The 24,636-nt window shown below is 36.7% G+C and overlaps 1 protein-coding gene across 8 annotated transcripts in view; it reads right to left on the minus strand.

The window, feature by feature from the left end:
- The window catches only part of ATRX (ATRX chromatin remodeler), a 287,562-nt gene that overhangs the window by 40,825 nt on the left and 222,101 nt on the right, over nucleotides 1-24,636 (minus strand). For all 8 annotated transcript variants that reach the window (XM_044936882.1, XM_044936879.1, XM_044936880.1 and 5 more), the window contains 3 exons: nucleotides 23,587-23,740; nucleotides 20,531-20,637; nucleotides 13,399-13,507 (listed from right to left, as the gene is read on the minus strand). In XM_044936882.1, the coding sequence (XP_044792817.1) occupies nucleotides 13,399-13,507; nucleotides 20,531-20,637; nucleotides 23,587-23,740 (370 nt within the window). The remainder of the gene's footprint in view (nucleotides 1-13,398; nucleotides 13,508-20,530; nucleotides 20,638-23,586; nucleotides 23,741-24,636) is intronic.

Here is a 24,636-nt window from a genome sequence, read left to right on the forward strand (position 1 = left end):
CCAAATTCAGACTTAAATTGAAGAAAGTAGGGAAAACCACTAGACCATTCAGGTATGACCTAAATCAAATCCCTTATGATTATACAGTGGAAGTGAGAAATAGATTTAAGGGACTAGATCTGATAGACAGAGTGCCTGATGAACTATGGACGGAGGTTCCTGACATTATATAGGAAACAGGGATCAAGACCATCCCCATGGAAAAGAAATGCAAAAAAGCAAAACGGCTGTCTGGGGAGGCCTTACAAATAGCTGTGAAAAGAAGAGAGGCAAAGAAGAAAAGGACAGATATAAGCATCTGAATGCAGAGTTCCAAAGAATAGCAAGGAGAGATAAGAAAGACTTCCTCAGCGATCAATGCAAAGAAATAGAGGGAAACAACAGAATGGGAAAGACTAGAGATCTCTTCAAGAAAATTAGAGATACCAAGGGAACATTTCATGCAAAGATGGGCTCGATAAAGGACAGAAATGGTATGGACCTAACAGAAGCAGAAGATATTAAGAAGAGGTGGCAAAAATACACAGAAGAACTATACAAAAAAGAGCTTCACAACCCAGATAATCACAATGCTGTGATCACTCACCTAGAGCCAGACATCCTGGAGTGTGAAGTCAAGTGGGCCTTAGAACGCATCACTACAAACAAAGCTAGAGGAGGTGATGGAATTCCAGTTGAGCTATTTCAAATCCTGAAAGATGATGCTGTGAAAGTGCTGCACTCAATATGCCAGCAAATTTGGAAAACTCAGCAGTGGCCACAGGACTGGAAATGATCGGTTTTCATTCCAATCCCAAAGAAAGGCAACGCCAAAGAATGCTCAAACTACCGCAAAATTGCACTCATCTCACACGCTAGTAAAGTAATGCTCAAAATTCTCCAAGCCAGGCTTCAGCAATACGTGAACCGTGAAATTCCAGATGTTCAAGCTGGTTTTAGAAAAGGCAGAGGAACCAGAGATCAAATTGCCAACATCCACGGGATCATGGAAAAAGCAAGAGAGTTCCAGAAAAACATCTATTTCTGCTTTATTGACTATGCCAAAGCCTTTGACAGTGTGGATCACAATAAACTGTGGAAAATTCTGAAAGAGATGGGAATACCAGACCACCTGACCTGCCCCTTGAGAAACCTGTATGCAGGTCAGGAAGCAAGTTAGAACTGGACATGGAACAACAGACTGGTTCCAAAAAGGAAAAGGAGTACGTCAAGGCTGTATACTGTCACCCTGCTTATTTAACTTCTATGCAGAGTACATCATGAGAAATGCTGGGCTGGAAGAAGCACAAGCTGGAATCAAGATTGCTGGGAGAAATATCAATAACCTCAGATATGCAGATGACACCAGCCTTATGGCAGAAAGCGAAGAGGAACTAAAGAGCGTCTTGATGAAAGTGAAAGAGGAGAGTGAAAAAGTTGGCTTAAAGCTCAACATTCAGAAAACTAAGATCCTGGCATCTGGTCCCATCACTTCATGGGAAATAGATGGGGAAACACTGGAAACAGTGTCAGACTTTATTTTTTTTGGCTCCAAAATCACTGCAGATGGTGATTGCAGCCATGAAATTAAAAGACACTTACTCCGTGGAAGGAAAGTTATGACCAACCTAGAGAGCATATTCAAAAGCAGAGACATTACTTTGCCAACAAAGGTCCGTCTAGTCAAGGCTATGGTTTTTCCCTTAGTCACGTATGGATGTGAGAGTAGGACTGTGAAGAAAGCTGAGCGCTGAAGAATTGATGCTTTTGAACTGTGGTGTTGGAGAAGACTCTTGAGAGTCCCCTGGACTGCAAGGAGATCCAACCAGTCCATTCTGAAGGAGATCAGCCCTGGGTGTTTTTTTGGAAGGAATGATGCTAAAGCTGAAACTCCAGTACTTTGGCCACCTCATGCGAAGAGCTGACTCATTGGAAAAGACTCTGATACTGGGAGGGATTGGCAGCAGGAGGAGAAGGGGATGACAGAGGATGAGATGGCTGGATGGTATCACCGACTCAATGGACGAAATTTTGAGTGAACCTGGGAGTTGTTGATGGACAGGGAGGCCTGGTGTGCTGCGATTCATGGGGTCGCAAAGAGTTGAACATGACTGAACGACTGAACTGAACTGAACTGAGTGTTATGAGCATTAAGTGTATCAGAATGAAGGACACTGCTCAAGGAGCTGAGTGTAGGAGGGGTGGTGATATATAATTACAATTGTTGTTCAGTTGTTGTTAAGTAGCTGTCGTGTCTGACTCTATGGGATCCCATTGACTTCGGTCCACCAGGCTCTTCTGTTGATGGAATTTTCTAGGCTAGAAAACTGGAGTGGGTTGCCATTTCTTTCCCCAGGAGATCTTCCCAGACCAGGGATTGAACCCCCATCTCCTGCATTGGAAGGCAAATTCTTTACCATTGAGTCACCAGGGAAGCCCTGCAATTGCAATATAATGTAACAAATGTAAACAGAAGTTAGATAGATGCAAGGTATAAGGTAACAGGTGCTGTGCTCAACATGTCAGCAAATTTGGAAAACTCAGCAATGGCCACAGGACTGAAAAAATATGTTTGCATTCCAATCCCAAAGAAAGGCAATGCCAAAGAATGTTCAAACTACTGTACAAGTGTGCTCATTTCACATGGTAGCAAGGTAATGCTCAAAATCCTTCAATCTAGGCTTCAGCAGTACCTGAACCAAGAACTTCCAGATGTTCAAGATGGATTTAGAAAAGGCAGAAGAACCAGAGATCAAATTGCCAACAACGGCTGGATCACAGAAAAAGCAAGAGAATTCCAGAAAAACATCTACTTCTGGTTCACTGACTGCACTAAAGCCTTTGATTGTGTGGATCACAACAAACTGTGGAAAACTCTAAAGAGGTGGGAATACTAGACTACCTTACCTGCCCCCTGAGAAACCTGTATGCAGGTCAAGAAGCAACAGTTAGAACTGGACATGGAACAATGAATTGGTTCCAAACTGGGAAAGGAGCACGTCAAGGCTGTGTAGTGTCACCTTGATCATTTAACTTATATGCAGACTACATCAAATGAAATGCTGGGCTAGATTAATTACAAGCTGGAATCAAGATTTCCAGGAGAAATATCAATAACCTCAGGTATGCAGATACTACTACTCTAATGGCAGAAATCAAAGAGGAATTAAAGAGCCTCTTGAGGGTAAAAGAGAGTGAAAAAGCTGGCTTGAAACTTAACATTTAAAACACAGAACATGGCATCTGGTCCTATCACTTCTCTGCAAATAGATGGGGAAAAGGTGGAAACAGTGACATATTTTCCTTGAGCTCAAAAATCACAGAAGACAGTCACTGCAGCCATGAAATTAAAAGACGTGTGTTCCTTGGAAGAAAAGCTATGACAAACCTAGACATCACATTAAGAAGCAGAGCCATCACTTTGCTGGCAAATTTCTGTATAATCAAAGCTATGGTTTTTCCAGTAGTCATGTATGGATGTGAGTTGCTGTTGTGTTAATTGCTCAATCGTGTCCGACTCTTTGCAACCCCATGGGCTGTAGCCCACCAGGCTCCTCTGTCCATGGGATTCTCCAGGCAAGGATATTCGAGTGGGTTGCCATGCCCTTCTCACTGGGATCTTCTTGACCTGGGGATTGAACCCAGGCCTCCTCTATTGCGGGCAGACTCTTTACCATCTGAGCCACCAGGAAAGGGTACAGATGTGAGAGTTGGACCATAAAGTAGGCTGAGTGCCAGAGAATTGATGCTTTTGAATTATGGTACTGGAGAAGACACTTGAGAGTCCCCTTGACAAAAAGGAGATCAAACCAGTAAATTCTAAAGGAATTGAACCCTGAATATTCATTAGAAGGACTGATGCTAAAGCTGAAGCTCAAATACTTTGGCCACATGACGGGAAGAGCCCCTGATGCTGGAAAAGACTGAGGGCAGGAGGAAAAGGAGGCGACAGAGGATGAGTTGGTTGGATGGCATCACTGACTCAATGGACATGAGTTTGTGCAAACTCTGGGAAATAGTGAAGAACAGGGAAGCCTGGCATGCTGCCATCCATGGGGTCATAAGTAGTCAGACATGACTACTGAACAACAACAACAAGGTAACAAAAACAGTATCAACAAGACAGGGCTCCAGGAAGAATGTATTCAAGAAAAAAGTAAACAAAATTGATAGATTACCTGCTATACTGGAACAAAAGAATTTATATTTCTGTAGGGAATTTGGGAATGAATTAGCAATAGTCAAAGAAAACTAAGCAAATGGTAAAAACAAACCATAACTTCAACAAAAATGAACAGGTGCAGAAAAAAAGGAAAAGTAATCATAGTATTTTAAATGGCTTAACTGTGAATATTTACATAGTCACAACTAAGCAAACACTCCAAACTGATTTAGGCAAATACCAAGGAAAAGGGTATTGAGAAAATGAATGTGGAAAAGTATGTATATGCCTGTGAGTAAATTTCCACCTTAAATTGTAGAAATGATATATGTAAATAGAATAAAAGAGTACATGAAATAAGATTTTATGGCTTTACTGATGTTAACCAGAAGAACTGCTAAGAGTTGAAACTGTTATCTGCAGAGTGTGGAGGTCATGAGTAGGAAGAGGTTGGTCAACAGACTAATTTTTATATATGTAAATATATTAATTTGATGTAAATAAATAGAAATCTAATTTTAAAAGATCATAGATAACATTTTAAAAATATATAAACAAGTTTAAAGAAAAAAAAATTATTCAGTTCTACTCCATAGAAACAACCTCCATTCAAAGCACAGTACACTTCCTATAGGTTTCTTTTTCCAAGTGTATACATTTTTGTCTTATTCAGCCAAGATAATATAGTATCTGTATATACAGTTTATATTATGAGCATTTTCTATAATTTCTTAGTAAACATCAGCCCTGTTAGCTGCATAATATTTCACTAGATGACCATACAATTTGTTTACTGTTGACAGTTGAGAAAACCTCTGGAATATAATGAGCTCTCAACAATCTCCACAAAATGCCATTATACACCAAGCCTTACTTTCTACAATTTCATGACAGAAAATTAGTAACTAAAATTCCATACCTATTATAGGTATAGTATTATAAACCAGAATGCAAAGAAGCTCAAAATTTAACTAATAAGAACAAGCTTATAATTAAGAAAAATTCTGGTACAAGATGAATTACAGTACTAGTCACGTTTTATATCATCTTGGAGCTATCACATGTCTAGGAATATAAACTATAGAAATTATCAGAAATGCAAGAATATATGTTCATCACAGTGTTATTTACAAGGGCATAAGTTTGGGGGAAAAAACGTGTATGACACAGAAGACTAACTTACACTCTGGCTATTCAACATGGTACATTACCATAAAACTCTACAACATAGGGACTTGTCCAGTGGTTAAGATTCCATGCTTCCACTGCAGGGGGCATGGGTTGGATCCCTGGCTGGGGAACTAAAATTCCTGCATGCCATGTGGTGTGGCCCAAAAGAAAGAAAGAAAAAAAAACAAACAAACTACAATATTACGTTATGCGGGGCGAAAAAGCAGGATATGGAACTTATTACAGAGAATGAACTGTGCTTTCTTTAATTAGTAGATACACTTAAAAGTTTATGGGCAAATGCTGCTCCAAAATTACTTCAGTTACTTAGATCTATTCCACACCAGCTGAAGGATCAAGCATATAGAACAGTATGGACTATGCAGGTTAAAAAAACATACACATAAGACAAGAAAAAACCGAGGAGAGAACTTCAAAACTCTTTGGTAATCTATCCACTAATGAAGAGTTGAATGGGTGTAATAAGCATGCTTATCAAACTGCTATCAATTCCAAGTGCTGAACTACTCTGGAAATACAAAAGATGAAAAAAAAAATCTGGTAACTGCACTAAAGGAGACCACTAACTATAAAAAATTTTAAAAGACATATAAACAATTGTAATACAGTCTAGTTTGCAATAACAGAGGTACTTATTTATATGATAAAGATGTAGTCAGTGACATATTTTGGTTTTTAAAGGCATACAAGTGGGAAGCAAACATGTAATTTTGTCCTCAAAAGAAAAATAAAGAAACAGAGATTCAAGTGACTGAACCAGTATCAAGAATTATTTTACAACTATTTAACCTTTAATATTACTCAGTCTGGAATATGTAAGCCCATACTAAATTAAACTTAACCAGGATATTTTTAGATTTTCTTAGTATTAAGGTACACACTAAGACACAATTAAAATATGAACCATATTTGGATGGTATTGCTATAAACCATTTTTGTATGTTTTTGGTTAAAAACCTGCAAGCATTTCTTTTAGGTATATACCTAAGAGTAGAACTGCTGGATCACACGGTATATATATGGCACTATTAAAGCTGAACAAATAGTTCTCCAAAGTGGTTATTCCAATTTACATTCCTGCCAGCAGAGTATGAGAATTCCAATGTTTCAGATCTTACATAACTCATGGTATTGTCTTTTAATAAAGTATAACATTTAAAAAATAGTTACGGTTCATAAGAATTTGCAAAAGTGGTACAAAGAGTTCCTGTGTACTGGTTCATCCAGCTTTTCCAAATGGCAACATCTTACATAGCTACAATATGTTGTCAAAAACAGGAAACTGCCATGGGTACTGGTACAATACTATGAACTCAATCACAGAGTTTATTTGGATTTCACTGGTTTTTATACGTTTTTTTATTGCTTGGTGTATAGCTCCATGAAATTTTATCACATATGCAGAATCATATAACCATTACCACAAGCAGGAATCAGAACCGTTCCATCACCACCAAAAACCTCCCATATGTTATCCCTTAGTATTTACACTATCCCCTTAACCCTAATCCCTGGCAACCACTAATGGGCTCTTTATCACTATAATTTTCTCACATCAAGAATACCATATGAATGGAATCATATAATATGTAACTTTTTGAGACTGGCATTTTTCACTCAGCGTAATACCCTCAAGATCCATCCAAGTTGTTGTCTGGATCATTACCAACAGTTCATTTCTTTTTACTGCTAGGCAGTATTTCATTATATGGACATATCACAATTTGTTTATCCAGTCACATGTTAAAGGACATTTGGGGTGTTTCCAGTTTTTGGTTATCACAAATAAAGATGTGTATAGGTTTCTATGTGAAAATTTTCACACAGAAAGTTTTCACTTCTCTGGCATAAATTTCCAAGACTGTGACTGCAAGTAATTATTTGATGGTTTAGTTTTAAAAAAAAAACCTATTTTTCAGGAAGAGTTGTTGTGCCATTTCATTTTCTCACCAGCACTGCAGGAGAAATCCAGTTTCTCTGCAACCTCACCAGCATTTGGCAGTACTACTATTTTTTTTATTTTTGGTTACTTTGATAGATATGAAATGATATCTTGTGATTTTAATTTACATTTCCCTGTTAGCTAGTCATGCTGAACATCTTTTTCTTGTGTTTTTTTCTTTTCTTTTGCCAGATATAGATCCTCTTCAGTGAAGCATAAGTTTAAGTCCTTGACTAATTTTCTAACTGAAAAAACAACTTCTCTTACTGTTACATTTAGATAATTCTTCACATACTCTACATATGAGTTCTTTGTTAGATATGTATTTTCAAATATTTCCTCTAAGTTGGTGACTTGTCTTTTCCTCTTCTTCACATAGTCTCTCCCAGACAAAAGTTTTTAATTTTGGTTGCTCAATTATTGATTTTTTATTTAATGGCTTATATGCTTTTGGTGTCACAGTTAAGACATCTTTGCTTAATCTTAGTTCCTGAAGACTTTCTTCTATGTTCTCTTACATATAATTTTTACACTTAGATTTAGGATCCATTTTGACTTGATTTTTGAATGGGGGTTAGGCTTAATTCAAGGTTTCTTTTCAGCTTATGAATACCCCATTGTTTCAACACCATTTATTGAAAAGCTTATCCTCCCTTCATTGAAACATTTTTTTGCATCTTTGACAAAAATGTGTTTAACTTGTATTTCTCTGATGATTAATAAAAATGATCACATTTTTCTATGTGTATTGGTCATTTGGATATTATCTTTTGTAAAGTCTTTTCCAGGCTTTTTGCTCATCTAACAATGAGGTTGTCTGGTTTAGTATCCTGATTTCTAAGAATTTACATATTCTGGATAAGAGTCCTTTTTGAATCCTTTTATTGAAAATAGCTTCTCCCAGCTTATGCTTTGCCTTTTCATTTTAGCATGAAATGCCTTCGATGAATAAAAGTTCTTAATTTTAATCATGCTCAATTTATCAATTTTTCCTTTTATGGTCAGTACTTTGTGTGTCCTATTTACAAAAAAATTCTTACTACAAAATCAGGAAAATGTGCTATTGCCAGTTAAAACCTTTATGCTTTAGTTTCAATATTTAAATCTATAAACTACTTGGAATTAATTATCAGGAAAATACAGATCAAGATTATGAAGCCTTGGGACTTCCCTAGTGGTCCAGCAGTTAAGAATCCACCTTGCAATGCAGGGTACGCGAGTTCAATCCCTCATCCGTTAACTAAGATCCCACATGCTGCAGGGCAACTAAACCCGCAAGCTAGAACTACTGAGTTTGTGCCATGCAATGAAAGATCCTGCATGACACAAGAAAGATACTGTATGCCACAATTAAGATCTGATGCAGCCAAATAAATAAATACTTTTTAAAAGATTATGAAGTCTTACTACTATATATCTATGACAATGGGTTAATAAAAACTGACATCAAGCTATGATTAGGACAGATAACAAAATGAAACACATACTCTACTAGCTGGAGTATAAATTGTTACAACCATTTGGGAAAAATGTTTTGGTAGTATAAGCTAAAGCTGAATATGCACATACACATTACCTAGCAATCCCACTTCTAGACATACACACAACATAAGCAATCTATATGTTCACTAAAAGATAAAATTCTTGAAAAAGTGTAATTTTGGGGCTTCTAATTCTGGAAAGATAAAATAGACATGCTGTTCCCTATTCCTCACCGTGTGCACACACACATGCACGCACACTCAGTTGCTCAGTCATGTCTAACTTTGCAATCCCTATGGAATGTAGCCTGCCAGGCTCCTCTGTTCATAGGATTCTTCAAGCAAGAATACTAGACTGGGTTGCCATTTCCTACTCCAGGAGATCTTCCTAACCCAGGGAACAAACCTGTGTCTCTTGCGTCTCCTGCATTGGCAGGCAGATTCTTCACCACTGTACCACCTGGGAAGTCCTATTTCCCACCATAAATACAGCGAAAACACCTGGATACTACATATAAAACAAACAAGAAGTTTCTTAAAAGTGAGAAGGAAGCACAGGGGCTTGAGACCTAACACATAATATAGCAGTAACTTCCACAGGCTTTCTTTTTGCCTTGTATATCCCAGACTGAGTGCTAAAGAACTGAGCAATCTGGAAACACCAGTGGGTGCTATCAAAATCTCCACAAAAAGCCTGCTCTCTAGCAAAAGGACCAAAAAAGGGCCAGACCAGCAAGAGAAAAAACTTTACAACAACATCATTCGACTCCAGTCAAACAGTACAGACAAAATGTGGTGTACCTTCACCCTTGTCACTAAAGGCTGAGTGGGAAGCCCAGACTTCCATCCTCACCTAATTGCAACAAGGCATAGCCAAAATAGTGTCAGGTAAGTTTGAGTTAACAAAGTCCTCTCACCAATCCAGCAATGTCAGTGAAGACCATGTAGGCAACTAGGATATCCATTCCCACCAAGTGGTTGTAAGAAAAACTCACTCTCCTGCTACTGGATTAGTATCAGAAGAAATCAGGTGGAGAATTAAGAATTATACCACAACTCAAACAGAAGAACAAAATGGAAATCTCAGAAATGAAAAGTACAGTAACAACAACAACAAAAAACTCAACAGATAAGCTCCACAATAGAGAACAGCCAACTCATTGTAAAAGACCCTGATGCTGGGAAAGACTGAAAGCAAAAGGAGAAGGGGGTAACAGAGGATGATATGGTTGGATGGCATCATTGACTCAGAGGACATGAATCTGATCAAACTCTGGGAGACAGTGAAGGATACAGAAGCCTGGCATGCTGCAGTCCATGGGGTAGCAAAGAGTTGGACATGACTGAGTGATTGAACAACAACTACAAGATGTAACCATTAGGAGAAACAGGTCACAGTACCTCTCTATCTTTGTAAGTACCTTTGACTCTAAATAGTATAAATAAATAAACATATAAATAAATATAAATAAAATAAATAAGTTAAAAAAAACAGTATCAAGCTAACCAAAGACCCTGAGACTGTTAAAAGTGCTTCCTGGCCATTACAAGGCATTGTTACTATTTTAAAGCTTAAAGTGTCTAATGGCTTAACAATAAACAAAATTATATTTATTTTCTGAAAATTAACAAGTCATGAGAAAATAGAAGATGGATAGATAGAAAAACAGACATAATCTTTCACATTTGCGAATTTAATCCAGACAGATTTAGCTACTCAAGAGTAACTCCTCAAATCCATGGGGTGTTTGTGTGTGTGTTATGTATGTGTGTGTGTAAACACATGCACATACATGAAGAATCTGAATCAGAGACACTTTCTGGCAGATGTTTAAGGGTTTAATTTGCTAGTGAATAAGCCAAGGTGACTGCTCACAACCATATTTCAACATTGTTTCCTTCAGTTCAGTTCAGTTCAGTTGCTCAGTCATGTCCGACTCTTTGCGACCCCATGAATCACAGCACACCAGGCCTCCCTGTCCATCACCAACTCCCGGAGTTCACTCAGACTCACGTCCATCGAGTCAGTGATGCCATCCAGCCGTCTCATCCTCTGTCATCCCCTTCTCCTCCTGCCCCCAATCCCTCCCAGCATCAGAGTCTTTTCTAATGAGTCAACACTTCGCATGAGGTGGCCAAAGTACTGGAGTTTCAGCTTTAGCATCATTCCTTCCAAAGAAATCCCAGGGCTGATCTCCTTCAGAATGGACTGGTTGGATCTCCTTGCAGTCCAAGGGACTCTCAAGAGTCTTCTCCAACACCTCAGTTCAAAAGCATCAATTCTTCGGCGCTCAGCCTTCTTCACAGTCCAACTCTCACATCCATACATGACCACTGGAAAAACCATAGCCTTGACTAGAGGGACCTTTGTTGGCAAAGTAATGTCTCTGCCTTTGAATATGCTGTCTAGGTTGGTCATAACTTTCCTTCCAAGGAGTAAGCATCTTTTAATTTCATGGCTGCAGTCACCATCTGCAGTGATTTTGGAGCCCAGAAAAATAAAGTCTGACACTGTTTCTACTGTTTCCCCATCTATTTCCCATGAAGTGGTGGGACCGGATGCCATGATCTTCGTTTTCTGAATGTTGAGCTTTAAGCCAACTTTTTCACTCTCCACTTTCACTTTCATCACTAGCTATCAAATATAGCTCTTACATGACAAATCATATGCTATTATGACATTTACAAATTTAGGAAACTGAACAAGTCAAAGGTTCAGATTAAATTTGACAAGAGTAGGATTACTCAGTTAGAATTCTTTCTTCACACTCATGCACAAATGATAGCTTTTTAAAACATGGCAAAAAGAATACAAAAATGTACTTATCTTTATATAGTTATATAACCATTAAAAAATAACTTTACTCTACTCAATCCCTTTGTAAGCTTTCCAGACTCTATAGATTTTAAATACCTAATAAAAATATATTCTTTTCTATGGTCTAACTGGAATTTCCCTAGTTATAACCCTAGGTATAGTTCACAACGGCCTTCCCTGGTAGCTCAGTGTGCTACCTGCAATGAATCTGCTTGCAATGCAGGAGTGGCAGGTTCAATCCCTGGATCGGAAAGATACCCTGGAGGAGGTCATGGCAACTCACTCTAGTATTCTTGCGTGGAGAATCCCATGGACAGAGGAGCCTGGCAAGCTACAGTCCATAGGGTCACAAAGAGTCAGACACGACTGAAGCAACTTAGCACGCACACACGTAGTTTAGGACTCTGCTAAAATTAAAACATGTTTTACACACAATATACTACCTCTCAAACTTTAGAACATTTATTAAGGCATATCTCAGCCATCTTTTCATTCAACTAATCTCATCAGGCCCTTTGCTGTCCACTTGAAACACTGTTAATCGGCTATGTGTGAGTGTTAGTTGCTCAGTCGTGTCCAACTCTTTGAGATCTCATAAACTATAGCTAACCAGGCTTCTCTGTCCATGGAATTCTCTAGGCAAGAATACTGGAGTGGGTTGCCATTCCCTTCTCCAGGAGATCTTCCCAAAGCAGGGATTGAACCTGGATCTCCCTCACTGCAGGCAGATTCTATACCACATAAGTCACTAGGGAAGCCCCGTTAATTGGCTATACTCCAATACAAAACAAAAAGTTAAGAAAAAGCTAACCCCAACTCTTCATTACTTTCTTAAAGGCAATGCTTTCATACACACACGTGTGTGTGCAAATATTTATACGTACATATACACATAAATTTTTCTCTTACAAATCCAGTTCAAATATATTAATTGCTAACAGTTAAAAGCAACATCAGTAACACATATATAACACAACCTCTACCTACAGTGGTTTGAAGTATATTATTCAAGTTTCTATAATAAAGAGATCAAGAATACCTTCTTAACTTTAACAGCTGTGTCTCCAAAGATGACAAACACATGAAAAGATGCTTCTCATCAAATATCATTAGGGAAATGCAAATTAAAACCATGTAAGGTTCCATTACACACCTATTAGAATGGGTAAATTTTTATTTTTAACTATAATACCAAGGAGGTAGAACAACTAGAACTCTCATACACTGCTGGTGGGAATGCAAAACTATACAATTACTTTGGAAAACTGTTTGGCAGTTTCCTACAAAGTTAAACATAAATTTACCAAGTAGCCCAGCAACTGCACTCCTAGATTTTCATTTCACTTGGACAAATATCTACAGTCACACAAAACTTACACATGAATCTTTAAAACAGCTTCAATTTTAATTTCAAAACCTGGAAGCAACTCCAAGGCCTCTCAAACAGAAGTGATTAAACAAACCACTCATCCATACAATGAACACATTCAAACAATGAAAAATATGGTAACAAACCTTATACCCACACAACGAAATACTATAATGAAATACAACTCAACAATAAAAAGGAACTAACTATTGACATGCAGTAATGAGGATGAATCTCAAATGCATTTTGCTAAGTGAAAAAAGTAAGATTCAAAAAGCTACAAACTGCATGATCCCATGAGTGAATTTCCTAAAGGATGATGAAACCATTTTATATCTGGACTTTATCTTGTATTTGTCAAAAATTATAGTAGTAGACAATAAAAGAGTAAATTTTATTATCTTCAGATTTAGAATGATTTTTTAAAAAATTACACATTCAGAAAAGGCTTCTTACCTCACATTAGTTTCATCATTAAATTCTTCAGCCCATTTTTTCCTTGACTGAGCAGTTGTAGAGCCATCTAAACGGTAATAGTCAATGTTTCTGAGCCACTTCCCTTCACCTGAAAATTCAACAAGAAAAGAAAAAATATATATATAAATAATCCTAGTAGTAAAAGATTTATCTTTTTTGCTTGCCATTTAAGAGCTATTTATATATACTCTATTTGCAGAGCAAGACAAAGTTTTATTCAAGAGATAACATTGTATTACTAGTGCAATTTACCAGAGATTTCCTTCTAACACATATTGAATAGCAAAGGTACTCTCAAAACTATTTCACCTACATGTAAATTTCATCCTTGATTAGAATCCTAAAAAACTTTCAAAAGAATATAATTAAGCTGTATGAAAATTCTTTTTAATTAAATCTAAAAATGACAAGGTTTCCCCCTTTGTTATTAACAAGTTGATACTAAACAGATAAAAACCAAAGACACAGAATGCATTTATTCATTCACTGAACAAATAATGACTGAATACTTATTTATACGCTAACAAACATTCTATGATCTACTAAGGTGAAATAAATAAAAGCAAAAATAAATCAATGGGACCTAATTACCCTTAAAAGCTCTTGCACTGCAAAGGAAACCACTAACAAAATGAAAAGAAAATCCACGGAATGGGAGATAATATTCACAAATGATATGACCAACAAGGAGTTAATATCCAAAATATACAAACAGGTCATACCGCTAAATATCAACAAACAGTACTATCAGAAAATGGGGAGACCTGAACAGATATTTTTTCCAAAGAGGGCATTGTTGTTGTTCAGTCACCCAGTCATGTCCAACTCATTATGACTCCAGGGACTGTAGCATGCCAAGGCCTCTCTGTCCCTCACCATCTCCGGAAGATTGCCCAAGGTCACGTCCTTTGAAACGGTGATGCCATCCAGCCATCTCATCCTCTGATGCCCTCTTCTTCTGCTCTAAATCTTTCCCAGCATCAGGGACTTTTTCAATGATTCAGCTGTTTGCATCAGTTGACCAAAATACTGGAGCTTCAGCATCAGCATCAATCATTCCAATGAGTATTCAGGGTTGATTTCCTTTAAGATTGACTGGTTTGATCTCCTTGCTGTCCAATGGATTCTCAAGAGTCTTCTCTAGCACCACAGTTTGAAGGCATCAATTCTTTGGCCCTCTGCCTTCTTCAGAGTCCATGTTTCATAACCTTATGTGACCTCTGGGAAGACCACAGCCTTGATTATATGGGCCTTTGTCAGCAGAGCAATGTCTCTGCTTTTCAACACACTGTCTAGGTTTGTCACAGCTTTCCTGCCAAGAAGCAATCATCTTCTGATTTTATGCCTGCAGTCACCATCTGCAGTGATTTTAGAGCCCAAGAAGACGAAATTTGTCATTGCTTCCACCTTTTCCCTTCTATTTGCCACAAAATAATGGGGCTGATTGCCATCATCTTAGTTTTTTTAATATTTAGTTTTAGGTTTTTGACTCTCATCCTTCACCCTCATCAACAGGTTCTTTAGTTTCTCTTTGCTTCTACTATTAGAGTGGTATCATCTGTATATCTGAGGTTGTTATTGTTTCTCCTGCCTATCTTGATTCCAGCTTGTGCTTCATCCAGCCTGGCATTCTTCATGATGAGCTCAGTGTATAGGTTAAATAAACAGGGTGACAAACAGACAGCCCTGTCAACACTCCTCTCTCAATCCTGAACCAATCAGTTGTTCCATAGGGTTCTAACTGTTGCTCTTGACCTGCATACAGGTTTCTCAGGAGACAGGTAAGGTGGTCTGGTACTCCCATCTCTTTAAGAGTTTTCCACAGTTTGTAATGACTCACACAGTCAAAGGCTTTAGTGTAGTTGATAAAAGAGAGGTAGATGTTTTTCTGGAATTTCCTTGCTTTCTCTATGATCCAGCAAATGTTGGCAATTTGATGTCTGGTACCTCTGCCTTTTCTAAACCTAGCTTGGATGCCTGGAAGTTCTTGGTTCATGCCTAGCATGCAAGATTTTAAGCATGACCTTACTATCATGGGAGATGAGTGCAACTATACGAGCTGATGGGGACATTAAAAGATGTTTGACATCACTAATTATTCAGTTCAATTGCTCAGTAATGTCTGATGTTTTGGGACTCCATGGACTACACAGCACACCAGGCTCCCCTGTCCATCACCAACTCCTGGAGCTTGCTCAAACTCATGTCCATCAATTCAGTGATGCCACACAATCATTTTATCCTTTGTCGTCCCCTTCTCCTGCTGCCCTCAATCTTTCTGAGCATCAGGGTCTTTTCCAATTAGTCAGTTCTTCGAATCAGGTGGCCAAAGTATTGGAGTTTCAGCTTCAGCATCAGTCCTTCCAATGAATATTCAGGACTGATTACCTTTAGGATTGACTGGTTTGATCTTCTTGTAGTCCAAAGGACTCTCAAGAGGCTTCTCCAACACCACAGTTCAAAAGCAACAGATCTTCAGCACTCAGTTTTCTTTATGATCCAACTCTCACATCCATACATGACCACTGGGAAAACCATATAGCTTTGACTAGACAGACCTTTTAGGCAAAATAATGTCTCTGCTTTTTAATATGCTATCTAAGTTTGTCATAGCTTTTCTTCAAGGAGCAAGCATCTTTTAATTTAATAATTGACTAATTATTAAAGAAATGCAAATGAAACCATAATATCCTTTCCCACTTGTCAGAATGGCTATCATCAAAAAATCTACAAATAACAAATGTTGGCGAATATGTGGAGAAAAGGAAACCCTTTTACCCTGTTGGTGGGAATGTAAATTGGTTCAGCCACTATGGAAAACAGTATGGAAGTTTCTCAAAAAAACTAAAAATAGAACTACCATAACATCCAGCATGGAGAAGGCAATGGCAACCCACTCCAGTGTTCTTGCCTGGAGAATCCCAGGGACGGGGGAGTCTAGTAGGCTGCCGTCTCTGGGGTCGCACAGAGTTGGACACGACTGAAACGACTTAGCAGCAGCAGCAGCAACATCCCGCAATTCCACTCCTGGGTATATATCCAGAAAGTCTGAAAACACTAATTCAAACACATACATGCACCCCAATGTACACAGGAGTAGTCAAGATATGGGAGCAACTCAAAAGTCCATCAACAGACAAATGATTAAAAATTTGTGGTATACACTCAAACACAGACACATGAATATTACTCAGCAATAAAAAAAAAAGAGTGAGATTCTTCCATTTTCAGCAATATGGATGAACCTAGGAAATATTCTACTTAGTGAGATAATTCAGATAGAGAAAAGACAGATGCTGTATCACTAACATGTAAAATACAAAAAATTACCCATACAAAGGTATATAACAAAACAGAAACAGACTCAGAGATACAGAAAACAAACTAGTGGTTACCAAGGGGGAGAGGCAGAGGAGAGGGGTAAGAGAGAGGTAAGGGATTAAAAGATACCAACTACTATGTATAAAATAGATTTTAAAAAAGGGTATATTGTATAACACAGGGAATAACAGTCATTATTTTATAAAACTTTTAGTGGCGTATAATCTGCAAAACTACTGAATCACTATGCTGTATAAAAGTTTAAGTGTTAGTTGCTCAGTTGTTTCTGACTCTTTGTGAACCCATGGGCTGTAGCCTACAAGGCTCCTCTGTCCACGGACTCCAGGCAAGAATACTGGAGTGGGCCGCCATTTCCTTCTCCAGGGGATCTTGCCAAACCAGAGAACCAACCTGAAATTAATACAGTGTTATAAACCAACTGTATTTCCATTAAAAAAATTAACACATCCATTCCTTTGAGAATTTAGACTAAAACAAAAGAACAAAGTATGTCTCATCAAGTCAAATTTTGTTTATGTTCTGAGGACTGTAATATCCTACAAGATTCAAATATTAAGGATTTCTAGAATAAATGATCTAGCTGTATTAATGATTCCCACAAATAGGATGTGCTTTTTTATTTTTGGCTGCGCTGGGTCTTTGTTGCTTTTGTGTGGGCTTTCTATAGTTGCAGCTACACTTCACTGCAGCATGCAGGCTTCTCATTGTGGTGGCTTCTCTTGTTGTGATGCACAAGTTCAAAGGCATATGGGCTTCAGTAGTTGTGGCACACAGGCTCGGTAGTCACAGCTAGAGGGCTCTAGAGTGCAGGCTCAGTAGTTGTGGCGCATGGGCTTAGTTGCTCCACCACATGTGGAATCCTCCAGGACCAGGGATCAAATCCATGTCCCCTGCATTGGCAGGGAAATCCTTAGTTGTTTAATTTTATATAACATTAAAAGTTTAAAAGTCTTAGGATATATCTTAAGGTGTATGCATACTTAGTCACTCAGTGGTGTCCTATTCCTTGCAACCCCATGGACTGGAGCCTGCCTGCCTCCTGTCCTTGGGATTTTCCAGGCAAGAATACTGGAGTGGGTTGCCACTTCCTCCTCCAGGGGATCTCCCCAATCCACATCTCCTGCATTTGCAGGTGGATTCTTTGACCACTTAGCCAAGTGGGAAGCTCCACATCTTAAGGTATATAAGAATAAATTATTCCTGGGGAAAAATTTTAAATTAACAAATTAATAAAAAAAAAATTGCACATGATCATCTCAATAGACACAAAGAAATCACCTAACAATATTCAATACACATTCATGATAAGAAAAACACACTCAAAAAACTGGAAATAGAAGAGAATTTCCTCAACATCATAAATGCTATCTACTAAAAAATATAAATAACATTATACAGAATGGTGAAAGATCAGATGCTTTCCCTCTAAGATTAGGAACAAGAAAAGGATGTCCGGTTATGTCATATTAATTCAACACTGTACTAGAAGTTCTAACGAGGGAAATAGTCAAGAAAAAGAAATAAACGTAATCTATACTGGAAAGGAAGAAGTAAATCATTATTTGCAGATGACATGATCTTGCATAAGGAAAATCCTTTAAAATCCACAAAAAACTACTAGAACTAATAAATGATTTAATACGCAAAACTTAATTCATGCATTTGCAATGAAACTTCAAAACTGAAAATAAGGACACAATTCCACTCATAATATTATCAAAAATAATAAAATAAAAAAAAAGAATAAAATAAATTTAACATAAGAAATGCAAAATGCATACACTGAAAACTGTAAAACACTGGTGAAAGAAAGTCAAGACTTAAGTAAATGTTAAAACATCCCATGTTCATAGATCAGAAGACTTAATATTGTTAAGAAGGCAATACTTCCTAAAAAGAACTTAAAAGTTCAATGCAATTTCTAACAGAGTTCAAGCTGACGTCTTTGTAAACTTTACAAGCTAATTCTAAAATTCATATGGAATTGCAAGGGATCCAGAATAGCCCAAAAAAAAAAAAAATGTTGAACAGAAACAATGTAGGAGGAATCACACTTTCAAAGCAAACGTAATCAGAACAGTGTGCTACTGGCATGAGGACAGACATATAGATAAATGGAACAAAACTTGGGGAGTCAAAAAATAATTCTGTCTCTTTGGTCAACTAATTTTCAACAAGGGTGCCCAGAAACGATGAATGGAGAAGGAACAGTCTTCTCAGTAAATAGTGTTTGACAACTGGATAGCCACAGCAAAAGACTGAAGTTGGATCTTTAACTTCATAGCATATATAAAAATTAATGCATCAAAATCCTAACCAATTAATGCATCAAAGACCTAACCAAAAGAGCTAAAACTATATAATTTTTTGAAGGAAGCATAGGAGTAAATATTCATGAACTTGGATTTGGCAATGGTTTCTTAAATATGACACTAAAAGCATAAGTAACAAAAGAAAAAAATGTAAATTAGACTTCATAAAAATGAAATACTACCTAGAAAGTGAAAAGACAACCCAAAGAATGAGAGAAAATATTTACAAAGCATATATCTGAAAATGGCCTCCTAAACAGAATATTTTTTAAATTTAAAAAAAAAAAAGTCTTTCAAATGAGCAAAGGACCCAAATAATAATTTTCCCAAAGAAGAAATACAAATTGCCATGAAACAATGGTCAAAATCATTAGTCACTGCTAAGTCACTTCAGTCATGTCCAACTCTGTGTGACCCCACAAATGGCAGCCCACCAGGCTCTACCATCCCTGGGATTCTCCAGGCAAGAACACTGGAGTGGGTTGCCATGTCCTTCTCCTCATTAGTCACTAGAGAAATACAAATCAAAATCACAATAAGATACCATTTCACAGCCACTAGGATGGCTATAATTCAACAACAGAAAACAAATGTTGATAAAGATGTGGAGAAATGAGAACCCTTGTACAATGCTTCTTGAGTGCAGCCAGTATAGAAAACAGTTTGGTCAATCTTCAATACATTAAACTTCGAATTGCATATGACACAACAGTTCCATTCGTAACTATCCAATATATCCCAAACAAGTAAAAACCGATTTTTAAAGAAATAAAAACTTGTATACAAACATTCTTAGCTGTACTATTCACAATAGCCAAAAAGAGAAAACAACTCAAATATATATGAATTAATGAATGGATAATCAAAATGTGGGTATTAACCATAAAACAGAATATTAGTAGGTCAAAAAAGGAATAAAGCAGTGACACTTGCTACAACTTGGATGACCTTAAAAACATGCTATGCAAAAGAAGTCACAAAAGACCAGATATTATATGACTCTATTTATATGAAAGGTCCAGAATAAGTCAATATCAATCTATATAAAGAGAAAGTAAATTAGTGATTGCTTAAGGGTAAAGTGGCAGAAAGGAGGTTAGCAGAGTGATAGCTAAAGGGTACAGTGTTTCTTTGGTAATCAATATGTTCAAAACTGACTATGGTGATAGCTGCACAACTCTGAAAATATACTAAAAACCATTGAACTGTACACCTTAAGTAGGTAAATTGCATGTTATGTGAAGTATATCTCAACAACACTGTTTAAAAAAACAAAAAAAATTTGCTACAACAGCAGCAACAAAGACCATATTTATAGGGATAAGAACAAAAAGAAAGTGCAGAAAAATATATATATATTAAGGTTGTGAGTCCAGGTAATTTTTTTCTTCTATTGTTAAAATGTTTATATGTCTGAATGAACATTTTAAAAATTATGATATATAAACATAACTCACCTTTATAAATAAGAGGCTTATCTTTATCTTCTGTCTTTTCCCTACTAGCCAATTCAAGAAAATCTTCAATCAAGTCCAGAGATATGAGAGATTGGCTGAAAACAAGGCTGAAAAACAAATCAGTGTCCATAGATTAAAAGACTAACAAACTCAACACATTTCTAATCAAAACCTCAGTAGGACTTTTTTGGTAGAAATTAACAAGCTGATTCTAAAGTTTATATGGATATGCCAAGCACATAGAGTAGCCAAAACAATTTCGAAAGGAAAAAAGTTGGAGGCATAACTCTACATGATTTCAGCACAAAGCTAGTATAATCAAAATAGTATAGCACTGACAAAGAAACCAACACAAATCAATGGAACAGAAAATAATCCAGATATATGGCCACACAACAGTTAACTGGTTTTTGACAAAAAGGCAAAAGCAACTCAATGGAAAGAAGTCTTCTTAACAATAGTCTTGGCAAAACTGGACATTCATATGCTAAAAAACAAATTTCTGTCTAAGCCTCAGCTGCATAAATAGGGAACAGAAGAATCTAATTTGACAAGTTTTTCTTTAAAAGAAAAAAGTCTTAGCTGACCAAAGTGAATATGAAGCAATAATGTTATTTAGATGTTGGAAAACCATTCTATCAGATTGCAAGAATGGAATGACAGGATCCAGAGTAAATAATAACCAGACTCACTATAATTATGTGTTAATAAAAACTCAGCTGAAGTGTTTTGTTTACTGTGACCATATTTTGAGATGAGTGCTAAAAATTGAAGCATATTCAAAACCATTGTCAGGACTGAAATTAAGCCATACAAAGAATAGAACAATCAACTGAGAAGAAAAAGCTTACAGTGACAAGAGATAAACCCATCATTATCTGAAGAGGAGACAATTGAAACAGTAGTAGTGATGTCTGCAACCTATTTTGAAAAGTATCAGGAAAATAAGATGGATAGAGGGATAGATAGGTATATAATAAAGTATGATAAAATATAGTATAGATTCTAGGTAACAGGTATGTAGGTATTCACTCTATTTATTCTTTTTGCTTTTTATGTTTGAAAATTTCCATAATGAAACACTGGACAAAGAATAGTGGTAATCACAATTTCAGAAATGCAGTTTTATGTCTTAATGTTGATAACATTTATCACTTGGGTTAATAACTAAAAATGATCATTATAACAGTATTTTTAAAAAGCAATAGATATATTCTATTTTAGACTAGGTGGAAATAGCTATAGGAATACAGTACAAACTAAAGATAAGCATACATTTTCTAACACTTTGAAGTATTCAACTCTAGGGAGCCTTCTGAAATGGAAAATATTCTACTCAGGAGAAACTAGGAGAGCATCTATGATGAACATGGTAAAAGATATTCCTTGTTAGGAAATTAAAAGACTACTAAAAATCTCCTATACACTCATAAAATTCTTATACGGTATCCAATAAAAATTAACTTTAAACTATAAAAGTTAATAGAAAAAAAAAAAAGCATAAGCATGTCTAAATCATCAGTCTCTTCTGACCCTTCAGGAACTTGGAGCTCAAATATCTACTTTCTACTTGACATCTCTCATGGACATACAATATGCCTTGGAAACTTAACAAAACCACAGCAGAACTCTTTACTACCTCTAATAAACTTAGTTCTCCCTTAGTCTTCTCCATTTTAGTAAATAACAACATAATTCACAGGCACTTAGGGGGAAAGCCTGGGAGTCATCTTTGACTACTCTATCTTACTGTCCTGCATTTAATCTACCAAGTATTATTTCTCTACCCCAAAACACACTCTTTATCTCCACTACTACCATTCCATTCCATGCCAATATCCTCCCTTATCTGAACTACTTGTTTCTGTGTAAGTGGCAATATATAACAAAAATAACTTGCAGTCAGTACTTACTTGGTGTCATGTACAGTGGTTAATAAAAACCAATATTTTTATAATTAACTATTAATTCAAACAACTCACTATCCAGCAAAAAAAAAAAAAAAAAAAAAAAAAAACATTAGAATGGGTTAAGAGTAGAGTAGAAGTACATTAAAAGGTGGTATGAAAATAGAAAAGAAATCTACCTCTTTCCAGGAAAGTTAAAGAAAGTAAATTAGATTTTTTTTTAAGATAGAAGATTTGTTTTATTTTAGCCTTATGTTAAAGTACTTGAAGTTTTTAACAAAAAAATCCTTATATTACAAGCATTATATTTTAAAAATATTTTATGACCAGAACACAGGGCCTTATAAAAGCCTAAATGATAAGCATGGTTCAAAATTTTAAAAGCACATTTTTAAATAATAAAATGAAGGATAAAATTGGGGGATGGAATCTAGGGAAGGGAATTGGGGCACAAATGCTAGAAGTAAAACAAACAGGAACAAAAAACAAAGGAGAAATTATAGAGAGTAGTCAAAAAGGGGTAAAATAAAGTCTGAGAAGTATCCACTAGATTTGGAAATTAGAAGGTCAATAGGTGACATTAGGGGGCTTCCCTGGTGGCGCAGCAATAAGGAATCCGCCTGCCAATGCAGGAGATGCAGGTTGGATCCCTGGGTCGGGACAATCCACTAGAGAAGGAAATGGCAATGCACTCCAGTATTCTTGCCTGGGAAATCCCATGGACAGAGGAGCCAGGTGGTTATAGTCTATGGGGGTGCAAAAGAATCAGCACAACTTAGCAACTAAACAATAAAAACAACCAAGTGACTTTGGAGGGGAAAATCTCAGTAAAGTAACAGTGTAGAAACCACACTGCATGGATTGCAAAATGATTCTGAAAATGATGAAATATAGATACCAAGTAGAGACTTGGCTCAAGGAAATAAGTTCAAGATTCTACAGGCAGAAGGGGAAAATGGCACTGAAAGAACATCCAGACTATGCACTCAGAAATAGTGGCTTAGAAGGAAGATAGTTGTCACTACACTAACCAAGAAATTACATCTTTTAAAAGGAAGAAAACAAAACAGATTTAAGTAGTTCAAACAATAAAAAGGTTATCAAAAATTTGTTTAATATAATAAAAATAGGAAATAGGAAAGAACTTACACTTTATCCCCAATTTCCTCTGCCATTCGAAGAATTTCAAAGAGAAGTACCATTTTTCCAGAATGCTCTAAAACCTCAGCATCAGCATCTGTAACAAAATCTTTGTACCAGTCTGGAGCTGGACTGCTTGGATTAGAAGAGGAAGTAGCTTTACCTAAACAAAATAAATGAAACATAAATAAGTAGGCAAATAAGAGAAGAAACTGAAAGACTCCAGAGTGGGATTAAGAAAGAGATTAAGAGAAACAGATATAGACCAACCAACTCAGGGAGAGACTGAGAAAGAAAGAGACTGGTAGGGAGAGAGAGGAAAAAAGACAACCATAGGAGAGAAAGAGCTCTACACTCCAAGAGAAAGACAAGAGGTGGGGGAGGTGAGGCACAGAGGACTCCAGGAAAAGGAAATAAAGAGACAGAGAATCAGACATATACAAAGGAACATAAAAACACACACATATGCACACAGACATGGGGGAGGGCCTCCAAATACAGAGTAAGCAAGAGACAGACCTTGAGAAAGTGCAAGTATGAGAAATAGAATTTGGGGTGGGGGGAGGGGTTCAGAAAGACAGAGACCCAAAGAAATTAAGTCCCCCAGGCCCTGAGACAGTATAATCCCAAAGCACACCCTAACAGACAGGGACCAGGAGAAAAAGATGGAGAGACCCAAAGAGAGAGGGAGAGAAGAGAAGAGAGACTGACTCATAGATCAAGAGAGAAAAGATCTTAGGGGCAGGAAAACTTTCACTGTACTAGAATTCTGGAAAACTCAAACAAAGATTCTTCCCATCATCATCTTCTCATGTTAAATCACGTTGCTCTTTAAAAAAAGAGGAAAACATTATTTTGCTCTTATTTTCCCCATAAACGTTGACTATAAAAAGGTATGAGAAGCAAGTAACAAAATACCTATGAAAGATAAACAGTTAAGTTTCAAATACAGAATGTACAGGTTTAACATATTTCTGTGCCTTCTCAGATGCCGTTTAATGCAAAGTACTTTAAATTTTTGTAGTGTTATAAAGTATTCTACATATTCAGAAAAGTATA

Source organism: Bubalus bubalis, chromosome X (genome assembly GCF_019923935.1).
Source record: "Bubalus bubalis isolate 160015118507 breed Murrah chromosome X, NDDB_SH_1, whole genome shotgun sequence".
NCBI lineage: Eukaryota > Metazoa > Chordata > Mammalia > Artiodactyla > Bovidae > Bubalus > Bubalus bubalis.